We start from the raw sequence: 18,547 nt of genomic DNA, 5'->3' as shown, positions 1-18,547 counted from the left end.
AGGACCACTTTTAAAAGGGCTTTTATACTTTTTGTTTACACATCATTAAACAAGGGAGGATGACTAAAATTTGGCTTTTTTCATTTTTCAGAAGACATTAACCAAAACATATTAAAAAATACATACCACACAAAACAGAATAAATGGATAAATATTTTAATAAATTGTTACCTTCATTTCCATTAGAATACATTCATGGCACTTGAACCTCTAAAATTTCTTTGCTATTCCTTTTACTTACATGCCGTTATTCACCTCTCAGAGGTTAGCAATGTTAAGAATGATTTTTTTTTTTTTAAGATTTTATTTATTTATTTGACAGACAGAGATCACAAGTAGGCAGAGAGGCAGGCAAATAGAGAGAGAGGTGGAAGCAGGCTCCCTGCTGAGCAGAGAGCCCGACGCGGGGCTCGATCCTAGGACCCTGGGATCATGACCTGAGCCAAAGGCAGAGGCTTTAACCCACTGAGCCACCCAGGCGCCCCAAGAATGATTATTAATAACAATAATTTACTTACTGATTTTCCCTGAGTATAGGATTAAATAACCAAAACTAAATTTATAACTATATTTTGTTGATATTTTATATTTTACTTTGCTACCCGAACATGGAAACCTGGAACTTTATGATGTAATCTTAGAATCTCTAAGTAAATTTGGAGTAAAACTGAACCTTAAGCTATCACACTTCATTAGAATCAAGGCACATAGTTTTCTATGTACTTATGTAGTTCAAATTTTATTATGTATGTTAATGTCCAATGTAAGTCAATTTTGTCCAAAGTCCTGATCCCAATAAACTTTCATCTGTTACTAAGAAAATCATTGTTCATTAGTAAAGTTCTTAATCTAAGAAAATTATATTTAAATTAAATGATTTTAGTTTCTAAAATTTTAATTAACAGTATTGGTAAATTAAATTTTTTTTTATTCCTTATTTATTCCTAATTTCTTCTTATCATTCCTTCTTGTCATTTAATTTCTTAACTTTACCCATAATTTTAATAGTAGTTTCTACTTCCTATTAGAGGAAGAGGGCTACACTAGGCTATATAGGACAGATTGTTAAAATTAAGCTATTTAACTATAATTACAATTAATTGTATGAACAATGGTAAGTTGTAATTGTGTAACTTTCATCGATTAATTAATTGATTCAACTTTAATGGATTAAATTAATTAAATTCACCTTTCAGGATTTCTTTTTCCTTATCTATAAAAGGTCACTGATCTACATATATTATCCTTATGGTCTCTTCCAGTTCTAACATAAAATATTAAAGAGCCAAATTATGTAAACTTATACATTTATAGACTAGCTTCTAAAACAATTTCAAAATAGCCGTATAAAATATGACAGTTCTATGTTGTGAAATTGCAAATTACTATAATTTACTTTTCTCTGAATCTTGCTGATTCAGTTCTAAGATATACTTATTTTATAAAGGCTTCTTAGAATGTGTTGAAATAAGGCCAAAATCAAAATGTTGCATTTGAGTTTAGTAAATATAATTAGTAATGATTACATAATTTTTGCTAATACAGATAAATCCCTTATCACAAAATGACATAAAGCCAGTGTTTTTATTGAATATGTAATTCTATCTGGGAAATATTAAACATCTGATCTTTGAGGAGAATTCTTCAAATACACTTGATTTCAGTGAGAAAGCAGAGAAAGCAGAGAATTTTGATTTGTCTTAAAAACAACTTTGAGTGTAATAGATAACTATACATATTAATTGATATTAGGTTTAAGGGGGAGGTCCCATACATAATGGTATGCTCTCACTTAAACTCTCCTTTCATGAAGGCATGGTATTCTGATCACTAGCAGAGTTGTTAAAGTAGAAAATTCTTAACACTGATCAAAACAGACACATGGCAGCACTATAACAGCACCACCGCTAGAACAGTGAAACCAGGAAAAAAAGTGGAATACTGTGGGAAGTGAACAAAAATCAGCTACTGACGGTTGAAAGAACCTTTATGGTAATACAATGACTGGAAATGAAGCTTAAAATTCATTAAAATTATTTCTCAAGAATAGAACTTTAGTGAGTGGTCTAATGCTTTAAAGAGGCACTGGAATTTAGGTTTGTTTACATTTTAGAGTATCCATCTTTATAACATGATTTTTCTTAATAGAAATATGGTTTTGCCCCACAAAACCATATTTTGGTTGTGGAGCACAACCAAAAAAATATTTGGAGAGGCTGACTTGGATTTAACAAAATCTGAGGCAGATTCTATGGTTAAGATGGAAAGTATGTGTTGAAAATATTTCTGAAACCCAATACTGTGTTGTGACATTCCAAAAAGCACTAAATATTTCTAATCTCACTTGAGGAATAAGTTATTAGAAATCAATTAATACTCAAAATCTAGTTATTTGATTTAGAGATTGGGGTTCATTCCAATCCAGTGTTTGATTAACTGATGGGCAATAGCTCGGCTTGGAGGCACAAAGAATGCCTGCTGCTTCCCTTTGGTCAGAACATCCACAACCTAAAATACACCACAATAAAATGTATTAGGATTTCAACACTGTCATACTTAAATACTACTTCTATGCTTATGCAATTTAACTAAAATGTGATTATTTTACAGTGAGTAACAACAGTACAAAGTGACAACATCCATGTTCAACACGCAAAATTTAGTAAAGTACTTTTAGTTGATTCAATGAGTTAATGAATCAATTTGTAAAAATATTCCAGAAGAGCATATTCCCTTATGAAAATAAGGACATGAAAAAGAAAAGTACATGCTCCACACTTATTTTCAAAGTGAAATCAACTTTCCAACAGGTTCCCTTTTATAACATTCCAAAAAACATTTAATTTGTCCTTTGTGAAGTTGAACATAAAATAAATTTTGTTTAGGCAAAGCAGAAATGATTTCACTCTTCATTACTAATAGTGCATCCATCTGTTTTCTCTACAAATACTTTGGGTTAAGCAAAACACAGACAAGTAATTTATCTTTCATTATACTACCGAAGGAAGATGTTTTAAAAAGTATTTGTGAATATATCTTTGGTATATAGTTTTGTTATTTGTGTCCTTAAGCACATTTTAAAAAGAACAAGAACTTTTCAAAAATTTTAAGCCATTTTTACTGATATTTTTTGAGAACTACTTGTTTTAATGCTGTAAACTAAAATACAAAATATCTCAGAATAATCTTCCTGTTTCTCATATTTGAAATAATGTTTACCTATTTTAAGTCCATTGAAAAGCATCATTAATCCGAAGGAATGGCACTTGAAATTAGAAAATGGCACAGAATCATTAACTAAAAGAACCTCACAGAATGAGTTGATATAGGACACATCAATTACATTGTAATCCATGCATGATGGGTGGGCTATACCCATTCAGTCAACTTGGTGAAAACATGTATCCTTGCTGCATGCCCAAACTGATACAGTCAGAGAACAATCAATAGAAGAAGGAAATTAAATTGAACTTTACCTGTTCTCTAGTGAACCAGCGGGCATCCTCTATTTCATTCTTGTCAACTTTAATTTCTGTAGACACTGCCACAGCTAAGCAACCAATCATTAAGGAGGAGGGCATTGGCCATGGCTGACAAGAGACATACTGAACATGGCCAACTTTGACTCCACTCTCCTCTTCTACTTCTCTCCGAACAGCATCTTCTATTGTCTCTCCTAATAAAATGGGGCAAAAGAACAAGTAGCTGATGAACATGCCTTGGACATTTTGTGCTCCGAATGGTTCAAACATTTGGAAATCACTTTGGACAGAAACCCAATTCAAAGCATGAGAAAGCAGAAGCCTAAAACTAGACTGGAATTAAAAAAAAATTATTTCTTAAAGTATATGACCACATACATAATCAAAATGCCCCAAAATTTTTCCTGAAGGTCCAGATTTTTTGGTTACAGTGTAAAAATGGTAACATCTACAATTATCCAGCACCTGCTATTAGCTGAAAACCATGCAAACATTTTATATATTATCTCATTTACATTATCACTAAACAGTTACAAATTATCATTCCAAGATTTTTATAAATGGCTAGCTTTTTCCTAAAATTTTGAAATTGTTTTATGTTGTTAAAAAATTACTGCAGATAACTTTCTCGAAAAGAGTTGAAAATTACATTAACACTAAAAGTTTAAAAACCATATAAGAAACAGTATTTTTTCTTTCTAAATGATTTTTTTTCTTCTAGATGACTATTGACTCAGTAATGATAAAGTAGTGCCTAGAAATGTACTTTTTAAAAAAAAATTTATTTTTATTTATATATATAAATATATATATTTATTTTTATTTATATGACATATATAATATATAAGCATATATTATATAAAATATATAAATATCATATAAATCATATAAATATGATATTTATATATTTATATGACACAGAGAGAAAGATCACAAGTAGGTGGAAAGGCAGGCAGAGAGGGGGGGGGAACCAGGCTCCCTGTCAAGCAGAGAGCCCGAGGTGGGGCTCGAGCCCAGGACCCTGAGATCATGACCCGAGTCGAAGGCAGAGGCTTAACCCTCTGAGCCACTCATGTGCCCCAAAATGTGCTTTTTAATTCTGATTTGTTGGAATTGAGAAATAGAATAAAGAGAATGGTTTCTAAGTTTATCTGAAAGTTTAGGAATATTTTGATATTTAAATGTAACTTTTTATTTCAAATACATGCTATATTTCTGTATTAAAATCAACTCATGTTCACCAAAAAAATATTGTGGAAAGGTAAGTCATAGACTAGCGTTAAGATATCTGCTAGATCATAGCTAAAGAATACATACTACAAAACACCTGAAATGAGAAAAGAAGGATAAACAACCAAAACAAAATTAGGCAAAGAATATAAACATGTAAAATTCAGAGAAAATGAAAATCAGATGCCTAAAACACACTTGAAAAAGATGCTCCATCAGTAGGGAAATGAAAACTATAATGAGACTATTTCATACCTATCAGATTAGGACATTATAAAGTATGAAAATCCTAACTTGGTGAAGATGTGGAATAATAGAACATTTCATGTGCTTTTAGACCATAAATTGGTAGGAACACTTCAGAGAGCAACTTGGCAATGTCTATGAAAGGTTAGGATGCTCATATCCTACGAGCCAACAATTCTACTCTCAAGTATATACCCTCGATAACTCTTGCAAATGTGCACAAGGAGCAGTATAAGAATATTCTTTGCAGTGTTGTTTGCGATAGCAGAAACAGATATAAACTAACTGTCTGACAGCAGATGGGTGAATTGAAGACTATTTATAAATAAAATGGTATACAGCAGTTAAAAAAAAAAAGGGCCTAGAGTTATTAGAGACAGCATAGTGATTAAGAGCATGGACTCTGACAAATTGCTCAGGTTTGTATTCCTGCCCTATCACTGATTAGCTGTTTGATCTTGGGCAAGTGATTCAGCCCCTGTACCATAGTGCCCTATCTGTAAAACTGCTGTAGTAAGTACCTACTTTATAAGGCTGTATGGGGATCATATGATTCAATATCTGGGAAGCCTTCAAAAGACAGTGTGTACAAAGTATGTTTACTACTATTATTATCAGTGCAGATTAATACTAGAAGTTAAGATTAAACATATATATTAATTAGCATTTATTCCACAGATATTTATTGAGCTCCTACTACATATAAGGCAGTGCTCTAAGGGTGTGGGCTATAATGATGAATGAAATAAAGTCCCAGCCCTTACACAACTTACATTCTGGTATAAGAAGAGAAGAGAAGAGTAGATAGATAAATAGATACATCATACATACATCATATAATAAATGTAGAGATACAATCTCACATACATAAATACAATCATACATACATAAATACATACATACATACACACCATGTCAGGTGGTAATGAGCGCTATAGGGAAAAGTCAGGCAGGATGACAGAACTGTGAATGCAGAGTACGATGCTAACTAATGTATTTGGGGCTATTTGGGAAGGCCTCTTTGATAAGGTGACATAGTTGGGTCTAGTAAAGAAGGAAGTGAGATGTAAGTCATGCAGATACTTTGGTAATAGCAATATATGAAAGACGAAATGCTGAATTCTTAAAACGGACAAAGTTATTCTAGTAAAAAATATTACAGCACTCAAAATACACAGGAAATATTTTAAAATACCCAATTTCATAGCATGATAATTTGTCAAACGCCACCTAAAATTTTTACTTGGAAATTTTAAGTTAAAGGAAGATTACTATTAAAATTATTAAGTAAAGGCTTACCAGGTTCAATAAATCCAGCAAGACAAGTAAACATGCCTGGGGGAAATCTTTTCTGCCTGCCTAAAAGACATTTGGTCCCATCTGGATGGATAACTTGCATGATTACTACTGGATCTGTTTTAAAAAAAAAAAATCAGATGAATGAATGAATGATAGGAAAAATACTTTAGACTCATTGTATAAAGTCATTGTCAAATAGTATAATAAAAAGGTATAGCCCTCATCTCCAAGTTGAGAAGATCTTAAACAAACCTGGCTTAAAATACAAGCCGGCTGTTAACCAGATCGAGTGCCACCCGTACCTCACTCAGGAGAAGTTAATCCAGTACTGCCAGTCCAAGGGCATTGTGGTGACGGCCTACAGTCCCCTCGGCTCTCCTGACAGGCCTTGGGCCAAGCCTGAGGACCCTTCCCTGTTGGAGGATCCCAGGATCAAAGCTATCGCGGCCAAGCACAATAAAACCACAGCGCAGGTTCTGATCCGGTTCCCCATTCAGAGGAATTTGGTGGTGATCCCCAAGTCCGTGACACCCGAACGCATTGCTGAGAACTTTCAGGTCTTTGACTTTGAACTGAGCAGCGTGGATATGACCACCTTGCTCAGCTACAACCGGAACTGGCGCGTGTGCGCCTTGGTGAGCTGTGCCTCCCACAAGGACTATCCCTTCAACACAGAGTTTTGAAGCTCCTGGTGCCTCTTCCCCCTCCAGGTGACCTGCCGCTGTGTTCCCTGGGTCACTTTCCCTGTATGTAGTGTAGTGTGGCCTCTGCCTTTCCTGGTGGGTCAGTGACCTCCGGCCAGGCCAGTGAGGGCTTGGCCCGCTTGGTGTCGGGTCTGAAGAGCAGTATCAGTAGATTAGAAACTTCTTCCAGTTCTCTTTGCCCTTCTTCCTGTCCAGCTGGGAAAGTAGGACCTTAGTACTCTTTCTTGACTAAGTTGAATCTACGAAGTTGAAATAGTGCCACTAACAACTGGATTTCAGCTGCTGGGAACTGTTGTAACCCTTTCATCCAGACTTCCTGCCTCAAATAAAAAGTTCTTTTGTGAAAAAAAAAAAAAAAAAAGGTATAGCCCTTATAAGAACAAGACTCTTTTCTAATTATGAGATTGTTTCTTTCTGCCTCATGACAGAGTATTTCAGGGAAACTGCATATTATACGTAAAGAAAGATCAATTTTGTCGTCTTCTTAATAGCAACAATTTATTATATACTTACTGTATGCTAGGCATATATTTTAATTATAAAAATGTTAGAGTAGACACTTTTTTAAAAGAATTTATTTATTTATTTGAAAGAGAGAGAGAGAGCACAAGTAGGGGGAGCAGCAGGCAGAGGAGAAACAGGTTTCTTAAGCCCTATGCAGGACTCAATCCCAGGACTGCAGGATCATGACCTGAGCTGAAGGCAGATGCCTAATGACTGGGCCACCCAGACATTCCAAGAGTAGGTATTATATGGCATGAAGAAAATACAAATTTTACCATAGTAAGTGTGAATTTTCCTCTCCCTTCCATCCCAATCTTGAACAATTTTTTTAAAAAGCTAAAGTGGCTCTATGACTAAGTTTAAGCCATTAAAAATATAAAATTTAACTTAGAGTTTATTTCCCAGAAGTCATTAATGCAGTGAATTCTCTTTGCTAGATCATGACTGAAAACAGGAATCAAACGTAAAAGGCTCCTGAGCTGTGAAACCAGGTGTCACAAAGTCATGCATTTTACTCTCAGGAGACTTCCTCAGGTATTGATCAGTTTATTATTATTTTTTCACAAGTTTTAAAGGACGAGGTTCTCAGATTTCCAAACCTACAGAAGGCTCCAAAGCAGCAATTAGAAGGAGGAGAGAAGGTATAGGTAGGCAACACCAGTGAGCTCCAGGCTGTACTGCTTTGGTGATGTCCTGAACAGGCACTGAATTGTTGTTTTTTATTTTTATTTATTTTATTTTATTTTATTTTTTTTGGTCTCTGCACTAAGCAGATCCAGATTGGTAGACTTTTGAAATCATGTATTTTAACACATCAAATTCACTTTGATTAACTCAGAGTTAAGAAATGGCTAATTAGGGGGGCACCTGGGTGGCTCAGTGGGTTAAAGCCTCTGCCTTCGGCTCAGGTCATGATCTCAGGGTCCTGAGATCGAGCCCCGCATCAGGCTAACTGCTCCGCAGGGAGCCTGCTTCCTCCTCTCTCTCTGCCTGCCTCTCTGCCTAGTTGTGATTTCTCTCTGTCAAATAAATAAAATGAGAAAAAAAAAAAAAGAATTTAAGAAATGGCTAATTAGGGATGCCTGGGTGGCTCAGTAAGGTTAAGTTTCGGCCTTTGGCTCAGGTCATGATCCCAGGGTCCTGGGATAGAGCCCTGCATCAGGCTCCTTCCTCAGCGGGGAGCTTGCTTCTCCCTATTTTGCCACCCTCCCTGCTTGTGCGCTCTCTCTGACAAATATATAAAATCTTAAAAGAATAAAAGGCTAATTATGTACAATGTCCCTTATTTAAAAGCCATGAAACTATTTAATACTTTAATACTTATAGTCTCAAGTTATATTAAATGTGGTTTTAATAAAAAGGTGAACCCTTGGGACACCTGGGTGGCTCAGTGGGTTAAAGCCTCTGCCTTCGGCTCAGGTCATGATCCCAGGATCCTCAGATCAAGCCCCACATCGGGCTCTCTGCTCGGCGGAGGGCCTGCTTCCTCCTCTCTCTCTGCCTGCCTCTCTGCCTACTTGTGATCTCTCTGTCAAATAAATAAATAAAATCTTTAAAAAAAAAAAAAAAGGTGAACCCCTCAACAACTCAAAATCTTGTCTTCCCAGAATGTCTTATTCCCTAAGATTCCAGATGTCTGAAATTTTACTGTAAAAGAAAAGGCTTACCAACTCTTGGATATGATGTATTGTGAACACCATGGAGGCTAGGGCAGTCTTCTTTTAAGCATACTCTTTTGTAGCCACCTTCTTCAATTTTAGTTGCACTTCCACAGGTTGGGCAGAACTTGTATCGACTGTGCCAGGCAAGAACAGATCTTGCTTGGGCTACAACCCCTTTAAGAGAAGCATAAAAAAGTTTTATTTCTGTGATAAACTGTAAACAAATTAATATCAAAGTAAAATGTTCATAAGTCAAGGCATACACTATATTTTCTGAATAGCTACGTGATCAAGAATTTTCATATTATTTTTATGATGTATATTTCTTTTGAAGTAAAATATTTAATCCAATAGATGACAGATGAAAATCTGATTTAACTTTAATTTGAACTAATAAGATATAACTCTCATATAAGATAGATGTTAGCACACCTATCTTATATACTATATTAGGTCAGGCTTTTACAATTGGTGATTTTTAAATTTTAGATACACAAGATTCTAGTGTATTCTAGTGATCTTACAAATATCGATTTTATAATAGTGACTCTTATAAAAATACACTATGTAAACACTTCCTAATTTAGACTTGGACTATAAAGAACATATTAACAGGAAACTACAGGAATTCTCCTTTCCTGGGTCCCTAAACTAGTACTGGTCCATGTCACCATGACACACATCCGTTTACAACTGGAAATTGCACAGAATATTTAAAAAAAAATACTTCATTTATAACATTCATGGTTAACTTTGTTCATGAAAAAAATGCCTACTAGAATAAATCTTATATATACATATATAAAAATATATATACTTTGGCTATAGCCTTACCCTGGTACTTCAAAAAAGAATATGGCCTGATTAGAAATGTTATAATTGAAACAATAAAAGTAGAAATTTTATATTTGCATTTGCCTGACACTTGCTCTCACTAAAACACATTATTTGGGTTAAGGATTTTTGAAAAAAAGGCAAAATGACCATAAACAACAATAACAATGTTTTAAACTGGGAAAAACAAAATAAACCATGCATAAAAACAAATTAATACTGAAATTCAATGAACCATAGGCAACAGTAAATATTTCCTTACTATGTCATCTTGTAATATGTAATTTGTGCTACTTACATTATTTCAATATTGTTTCAATAAGAAATGCTAATATTTATTGAGTACCAACTATGTGTGAAGCATCATAGAAAGATCTTTATATGTATCATTTATTTATTTATGAAGAACAAAACAGTTATATTTCTATTGGCCTATCTGATACAGAGGATAGTGGGGTATGGATGGATAATACGAATGACAAATAATACAAATATATTTTATGTGAAATGAATAAAAATACTTACATAGCTCAACAGGTTACCTCATTTTACTTAATGTTTAGATCAATCCTATGATGTAGGTATTATTATCCTCTTTTTCTAGAGGAGGAAACTGAGGCACAAAGAGGTTAACTGTGGAAGTTTACACAGCAAGTGAATAAAAGGGCCTCAGTTTTCTTGCTAGTAAAAAGACAGAGAGGAAGAGAGGGACCCTTTTGATCCTAAAATTATATAGCTACAAAGAAAAGATATTTTCTTTTTTAAAAAATATTTTATTTATTTTTGAGAGAGAATGAGAGCACGAGTGGTGGGGAGGGGCAGAGGGAGAAGCAGATTCCCCACTGAGCAGGGAGCCTGATGCAGGGGCTCGATCCCAGGACTCTAGGATCATGACCTGAGCTGAAGGCGGCCACTGAATGACTGAGCACCCAAGTGCCCTGAGAAAAGATATTTTCTTTAAAAAGTGCAATGTTTTCTCCATAGATGTGGAGACTAAAACATACCAATCCAGACTTTGGGATGAGATCATCTAAGTGGTCTCTGAAAGGACCCACCACACATCTCCTAAGGGAAGGTGGACATTGACAAGTGGCCCTTTCCTTACCTTCCACTAACTTTTCAGTCTACCTTTATTTAGCTTATATTCTTTCCACTTCGCCGATATACCTCTTGTCAAATTTATCAACAGCTTTCTATTACCAAAATGAAAGATCCTTAAAAAAAATTTTTTTTTTTGGTCAGTCTTACAGCATTCGATATATTTGACCACTTCCTCCTTGAAATACTCTGCTCTCTTGATTTCCATGAGCACATTCTCCTGTTTCCCTCGTACCTTATGGCCACATTGTCAATAATACCTTTGATGGCTCCTCTCTTTCTACCTGACCTCAAAGTTTAGGGGGATTCAGGTATGATTCTGAGGCTCTCTTTCACCTTTACGTTGATGACTCCCACATGGGTATGTCCACTTCACACCTCACCTCTCTGTTCCAGATTCCAATATCCTTCTCTAAAACTGAACACGCCCAAAACTAAAATCTTGCTTTATTTACTTTAAGACTGTCCTGCTTCCCTTGCTCAACCTGTCACCCTATATTAATCAAGAAATAGTATCACTATACATCAAATTACTAAAGTCTCAAACCTAGCCATCATTCTTGATCTTTTCTTTCATCATCATATACCCCATACCCAATCCATCAGCAAATGCTGATAATTTTCTCTCTAAAATATACCTTGAACATAACCCTTGAATATACCTTGAACATAACCCCCTTTCTTTATCTATACCTTAATTCAGGCTGTGGTCCAGGGTACTATCATCTCTCTCTCACTTATAATAGCCTCTACTGACTGATCAAGCCTGATCAGTTCTACCTCCAGAACATCTCAAACTCTCCCTTTCTCTCCATCAAACCAATCCACTGCAACCTCTTACTTAAACTACTGTAATCGCCAATCCCCTCTTAATAAGACTTCTGACTTCACACTTAATTACCTACAAATCATGATCTACAAAGCAGGCAGAGTGAGGGGTTTTGTTTTTGTTTTTGTTTTTTTTTAAACCATAGGTCAGGTTACAACATTTAAATGGAATTTAGAATAAAACCATGGCATATAAGGCCCCACATGAACTAGCATACCCAGCAACAGAAAACAAAATAATCAAAGTCTTTGCCATCATGCTTAGTGTATATAGCAAGTGCTCAATAATTATTCACTGAAGAATCAAATAACACTAGCATGCATTAGGATTAATTCTGGGGAAAGTAATTTTGGCTGATTAAAACTGCTGTAACTCCTCAGGAGAGTAGTTTCCTAGAATGAGAAATTTAGGAAAGTTCTAATGAAGATAGCCTAATTTCATCGCTTACTGAAAAAAGCATGCCTCCTAGAAAATGGAGATATGTATAACTCCAACCCAGTTCCAAAACCCAGATTATTACCAACAAGTAATTATTACCAATAGGTAAACCATATACACTTCTTACCAGCTTCTTTTTCTTTCAATTGCAGAAGAGCTGGCATTGGAGGATGAAGAAAATAACAATTTTCATGTCTTTGCTTAAATTCTTCGGCAGCAACAGGATCTATACCTAGAGCAAACCAGGCAACCAACCCATCTTCTTCTTCTCTTGGGACTTCTCCAGCATAATTAAATGATTCTTTTTTCATTTCAAGTTCTACTCCAAGAAAAATCAAGGTGATCTTTTCACGCTGACCCAAATAATTTTTTATATCTGTGTAGTTCAGCTGACAAAGCCTGACTTCTGGCTGTTGGAAACTTTCTTTATTGCCACCTAGAGTAACCAAGGGATTTAAGTCTGAGAAAAGGATATAAACTGTGGCTGGATGGCTTTCTTTAGCTAGTAGCCAGTCAGAATTATTTCTTTTTTCACTTTTTCGGTCTAATAGTGTTCTGCTAAAATAATTTTCACAATCTTCCACTTCATTAGTTAGGAACCAAGGCTTCATCCCACCTTTAGCATTAGCTAGTAAATTAGCTATATGCTTATAACCCCAAAATTTAGCAATATCCAGTGCAGTCTGCCTTGATTTATTGACAATGGATCTGTCACACCTACAGATGGAAAGAAAAATAGGAAATAAACATTTTCTTTAATATTTATTACAATAAAATGTTTCCAGATGCACATGATAGCCCCACTAATGATTATTATGTAGATTTTTTTCTTTTAGGACATAATTTACTAATGGGACGGTTAAAAGAAATAATAAATGATGAAAAGTTAGAGATAGTAGATATTTAGTATTTCTGGGGAATTATAAAATAAAAACAGTGAGTTTTATATGTTATAAGAAGAAATCAAAATTTTATGAGGGGTTCTTCATAGTCATAGTGGGTAGATCTACATTTTCTATTGGGGAGTAGAGGATTAGACTAACTCATAAATTTGATTTGATATTAAGTATGAAGGATTTCTCTCTCAACAAATGAAGTTAAAAGCTTTTAGTTAGATACTATGCTGTGTTTTTATATAATAAAACTGGTCAATGAGTTATTTACAAGCCCAATGGTATAAATATGGCTACAAGAAAAAGTTAAAAGGAAGTATGTAACCCAGAAATTAAACCAGAGCCCTTCAAGTAGTAGTCCCTAAAATGTTTACCCTTTCTCAAGTAGAAATTGGACAACATCTGGGTGCCCATTTCTTGCAGCATACATTAAAGCAGTCCAGCCATTTTCAGACGTTTCATTGAGAAGAGATGGAGAATGACTGAGGATTACTGTTAACCTGGCAATATCTCCTTCTGCTGCTGAATAGTGAAACTGGGAAATTATTTCTTGCTTTGGGTTTCTTTTTATAGAAGACATTTCTTCCTTAAAAACAGGAAAATAGAAAAAAAAATCCTCATTTTCAATTGCTATATGTTCAATAGTGGAACATTATCTACATACAGATGTAATTAGGACAGTTATGATTTTTAAAGTTACATACTCTTCAAAAGGTAATTAGTGCTCAATTGTCATCACAGCATACATTTCAAAATCGTCTTAAATATAATTTAAATTTTAAATATAATTCATCATGGGATGTATAACAATGTATAAAGAACTTTGGTAATAAAGATAAGGGGGCATATCCTTGAGAAGGAGTGTCAGGTAACAAACATTATAAAGAGGAGGAGGAGCTGAAGTATTCCGGAGGGATTTCAATATAGATCAGAGGAATGAGGGGAGTTAAAGCAGAAGTCGAAACAGGTTTTTTTAGCAGATGATGACTAGTATTCTCTTAGATTCTATAGTACCAGAAACAGGTGCCTTCCCTTAGGAAAATTATTATCCTACAGCTGATTATTCAAAACCTGAGTTAAGTTTCACATGAAAACAATTTATTGCTTTCCTGTGCACAATTAATTCTATAATCCATCTGGGATTGATTTTTGTTCATAGTGTGAAGTAGGGGCTAGATACATTTTTATCCCAGTGGATAATCCATATGACTTGGCACCACTCTTTACCATTTGTCCCATTGCACTGCAGTTATCATCTTTGTCATAAATCGGATAACAATATATTTTGGATCTATTATTGAACCCTGTTCATTTGGTCACTGTCAAAATTTGAATCAAAGAAGCTTTTTAAACCATTAACTTTGCATTGTTATTTGCTGTTTCAGTAAGAAAAAATATAGAAAATATGTTTCATACCTCTTAATAAATTTCATCTCAACGTGGACTGAAACTGGTAGGGCACAAACTGAGCTATTCTTTGTGGAAATGGTTCAAGCTTAAGTTCTCTATGAGAACAAAATATTTTTTGCAAGGTATGAATTTTTGTTTAGTGAAATGCTATTTAAGAATTGATTTGGATTCTAACTAGTTTCTATCATTCTAAGCAATAAGATATTCAGGCTAAAAAGAAAAGGTTATAGTCCATATATTTTGAGTGCTGTTGTCACTAGCGTTCCCACACTGCAATTTGGTTGATCAGTTTTATAGTCGAGGGAGTATGAACAAAATTTAAGGAAAAATGGGCTGAAAAGATTATTTATTTTTCCTGTTTTTATCTTCTCGCTACTTATAAAAAGGTAAAATTTAACTACACAAAGGGGAGGTCGGTGGGGGGACAGGTCAAATAGGTGATGGGGATTAGAGTATACTCAGGATGAGCACGCAACAGCAATTAGAATTGCTGAATCACAATATTGTACACCTGAAACTAATTTAACACTTAACTATACTGGGATTAAAATAAAAGGCTAAAAAAACTACTCACAGGAATGGTGAAAATGTGTTTATAATTTAAATTAGTGGAGTGGCTTTTATATGAGAAAACTATTTCTTTACTGTAGAATTTACTTAGCTATTCTGTTCACACTGAGATTTCTAAATGCTTTACAAATATTATAAGTAACAAAAGCTACAACTTTTCAGGACTTCATTTGGAATCATTGCTGTATACTGACTCATGTATAGTGTCCCTTTCAAGTTGCCTTTCCCCTAAATTGATTTTGCAAGAAACACCACACAGGTTCTTCAGCTAGGTTTACTTTAAGCAATATTTTACTGTCTCATATTCTGAGGTCATAGTCATTTCTACACCCTCCCCACAGGACACTCCACAGGGCAGACTGCAAAACTGTCCTCCAGAAACAAAGTACCATTCACTACCTCCAGTGCACTTATGACTACAATATTCTCAGGAGAAAGGCAGTGAAAAATGTATACTTTCTCCCTTAGCTTTTTTTTTTTTTTTTTTTTTTGGTGGCAGCATAGCCACCTAGAAACAACCATTTCTCATTCCAGAGAATCACACAGAATCTGCAATCAGCTCTACTGCTGGATTTATTTTTTTCATTTCTCACTGACAGGTTTTCCGCAAGGTAAGAGAATTTGAAGGGAGGATGAGGTGATTCACTTAGCCAAATGACGTCCTTGCTTTCCAAAAAGAACATAAACCGTTCTGAGAGGCCGTTTAACCAAACCACACCCACTTTTACCGATAAGTACCGAGGGCCCACGACTCGCTCAAGGTCACATGGTTAAAGAGACAGGGCAGAGTTCAAATACAGATCTGTCAGTGAAGTCAATGACAATTTAACCAATTCCACGGCCTTCAGCATTCAAGGTGGCCATTTAACAGGTCAAGCGCCACCTACACAAGGTCTCTGCCAACATTTAAATGCCTTTAGTTTACTTTCTTGTCACTCCTGTGAGACTCCTTTTAAACGGGAATATACAGTGGAAGCAGCACTTCGTTTCCCCCACCTCAGAGACTGGGCTTGCAAAGGCCACAGCAGCCTACCGGCTGCATCCCCTGCCCTCTCTGTGAAGCCGGGCTACCAGCCCATAGCTCCCGCGCCTGCACCCTCACCGCATCCCGAGGCTGCGCCAAACAACCCAGCATGGCCAGGCCAACAGCGCTGAGATCAAAAGGTACTGAGAATTGGTCACCCACCCCAAGGAGGGCACCGGGGCCGACTAACTACTCATTGCTGCTACTAACCCAAAGGTGACCAGAGTAGAGGAAGGCAGGATATAGCCGCAACGCCGGGAAAACCCCACTCTCACTCTTCCCGGCGCCGGATTCAGCCTTCCTGACTTCCGGCGGAGGTTCGCTGTTCTCGAACGGTTTTATGGGTAATGTAGTTTCACGGTCACAAATTGTGCGCGATCCGTGAAGGGGAGGGGCTTGGGGGGGGGGGGCGAAGGCGCTCGGGAGCCTCGGCGGGAGGTCCAGGCTGTGAGGTCCAGCTTCTTGGGGGTGAGTGAAAGGCTGGTTTTCTTTCCCGGTCTTCCGGAGACCTATGAAGTGTGGTGCGGCCGACGGAAAGCTGTAGGTCTGTGGAAGAGGTTTTTAAGTTTTCCAGTGTTTCACACCCAGTCCCCTAACCTCCTCTCTTGTATGGTCTGATGCAGTGTCATGCATGTTCAAAGCATTCTTCCACCTGGAATATTGGCTGGACCAGCTTACTCCAATGCGTGACCTTAAAACAGTGTGCACCTCTGAACCTAAACTCGTTATGTGCAAAATGGTACCATGTATTGTTGCCTACTTCATTTAATCGTCCTTTAAAAAGTATATATTATGTGCCCACAACACCTCCTTGGGTTATGCGGTTAAAAGAGGATAATGCGTTTAAAGCTCTTATGAAGTTTAGAATTTAGAGTTAGTACTCACAACGCAATTATCATTCATGCTGTTATTTCACTTATTGTGTTTTCAAATTCGAAAACCTAAAGTTACGTGAGTCCGAGCTTGCAAAGCTAGCTGTTTAGATAGTCTCCTAGACCAGGGTTTTTTTTTTCTTTACAAACTGCCACCTTGGCAATCAGCAAGTTGAATTGGCTAAGGCTGACCATTGCTTCCTGAATGAATTTGAGACAGTGGAAGCTTTTTCTTCTCACAGTGAAGTTATGTATACTCCTTGGCATTGTGCTTTCATTACTGCCTTTTAAAATTTTTACTATGTATTTATTTTTTATTTTTTTAAGTTTGTTCATTTATTTTTTAATAATCTCTACACCCAGTGTAGGGCTTGAACTCATTACCCCAAGATCAAAAGTTGCTCGATTTTCTGACTGAGCCTTCCAGGCACCCCATCATTACTGCTTTTTAAAGCTTTGCCCTATGCTTCTTTCTGTGAGTAGTTGTCCTTAGTCTCTAATGATAGCAAGGATCAGACAGGAGATCAGAAGTACAAAGTTTTGGTAACTCACTTGAAATACCCAAACTTTTGTCTTCAAACATATATTTAATAGATTAGTATAAGGAGCACTCATATATTAATCATCTAGCATAAACAATTACAAACATATAGCCATGCCAGTTTTTTGGATTCTTGTGAAGTAAATACCAGGCACCATATTATTTTGTTGATAAATATTTAAGGGTAAACTTTTTGGAATTATGAATATATATATCTAAAATGTAAAATGGCTCTTAAAAAGAACAAAACTATATTATTGTTAGTACAACTAAAATTTTTATAATAATTCTGTAATATGGAAGACTCATTAAATATCAAATATAATTGTCTCAAATTTCTTAAAATATATTTTACACTTGATTTGCTTAAATCAGTTCTAAACAAAGTTTCCACGTTACAGTTGATGTTTTTTGATCTATAGTTTCTTCTATAATTTTTTTCTTGTGATTTATTTAAGAATAATGATTATCTGCTTTGTAGAGTGTCCCATATTCTGAATTTTATAAATTGTATTCCTATGTGTCTTTTTGCCTTATTTCTTATAAACTGGTAAGTATTTTTTTTTTTGACAGATTTTATTTATTTATTTGATGGACAGCAATCACAAGTAGGCGGAGAGGCAGGTCGAGAGAAAGTGGGGGGGGGGGGGAGCAGGCTCCCGGCTGAGGAGAGAGCCCAGTGTGGGGCTTGATCCCAGGACCCTGGGATCATGACCTGAACTGAAGGCAGAGGCTTTAACCCACTGAGCCACCCAGGTGCCCCTGAACTGGTAGTTAAATCTACAGGTTATTTAGATTAAAAAACATTTTTTTCCAATGGGCAGAAAGAATTCATAGGTATTATTTGCTTCCCATTATTTTACATTAAGAGGCTTCCACTGTCTGGTTGTCTGTGTCATGTTGCAATTGCTT

At 35.8% G+C, this 18,547-nt stretch overlaps 2 protein-coding genes across 3 annotated transcripts; one reads left to right on the top strand and one right to left on the bottom strand.

Moving 5' to 3' along the window:
- Positions 1-723: 723 nt before the first annotated feature.
- On the bottom strand, positions 724-16,537 carry NUDT12 (nudix hydrolase 12). Of its 2 annotated transcripts, none has more exons than XM_080804386.1 (7): positions 16,433-16,537; positions 13,593-13,804; positions 12,453-13,042; positions 9,133-9,300; positions 6,258-6,371; positions 3,477-3,676; positions 724-2,508 (listed from the first exon to the last, which is right to left on the bottom strand). In XM_080804386.1, the coding sequence occupies exons 2-7, from the start codon at positions 13,796-13,798 to the stop codon at positions 2,398-2,400; spliced, it is 1,389 nt and encodes a 462-aa protein (XP_080660512.1). In that variant the 5' UTR covers positions 13,799-13,804; positions 16,433-16,537; the 3' UTR covers positions 724-2,397. The 2 variants fall into 2 exon arrangements, with proteins under 2 accessions (XP_080660512.1, XP_080660513.1); XM_080804387.1 differs by having other exon boundaries at positions 13,593-13,800; positions 16,433-16,525.
- Positions 6,403-7,298, top strand: LOC308342599 (aldo-keto reductase family 1 member B1-like; the record flags this gene model as incomplete). Its single annotated transcript, XM_080803203.1, has 2 exons — positions 6,403-6,434; positions 6,469-7,298. 2 exons carry the CDS (start codon positions 6,403-6,405, stop codon positions 6,938-6,940), a joined length of 504 nt encoding a protein of 167 aa, XP_080659329.1. The 3' UTR covers positions 6,941-7,298.
- Positions 16,538-18,547: the final 2,010 nt, after the last annotated feature.

Source organism: Martes martes (assembly GCF_963455335.1).
Source record: "Martes martes genome assembly, chromosome: 5".
Lineage (NCBI taxonomy): Eukaryota > Metazoa > Chordata > Mammalia > Carnivora > Mustelidae > Martes > Martes martes.
The sequence above is the reverse complement of the archived record's forward strand: the minus strand, read 5'-3'. Positions and strand labels throughout refer to the sequence as shown.

Excerpts from the sequence above, each read along its gene's own strand:
- NUDT12 (XM_080804386.1), bottom strand. The coding sequence starts at position 13,798 with ATGTCTTCTATAAAAAGAAACCCAAAGCAAGAAATAATTTCCCAGTTT. Across the intron at positions 6,372-9,132 it reads TACATCATATCCAAGAGTTG|ATCCAGTAGTAATCATGCAA; the intron begins GTAAGCCTTTTC and ends TTTTTAAAACAG. Across the intron at positions 3,677-6,257 it reads TGCTGGATTTATTGAACCTG|GAGAGACAATAGAAGATGCT; the intron begins GTAAGCCTTTAC and ends CCATTTTATTAG.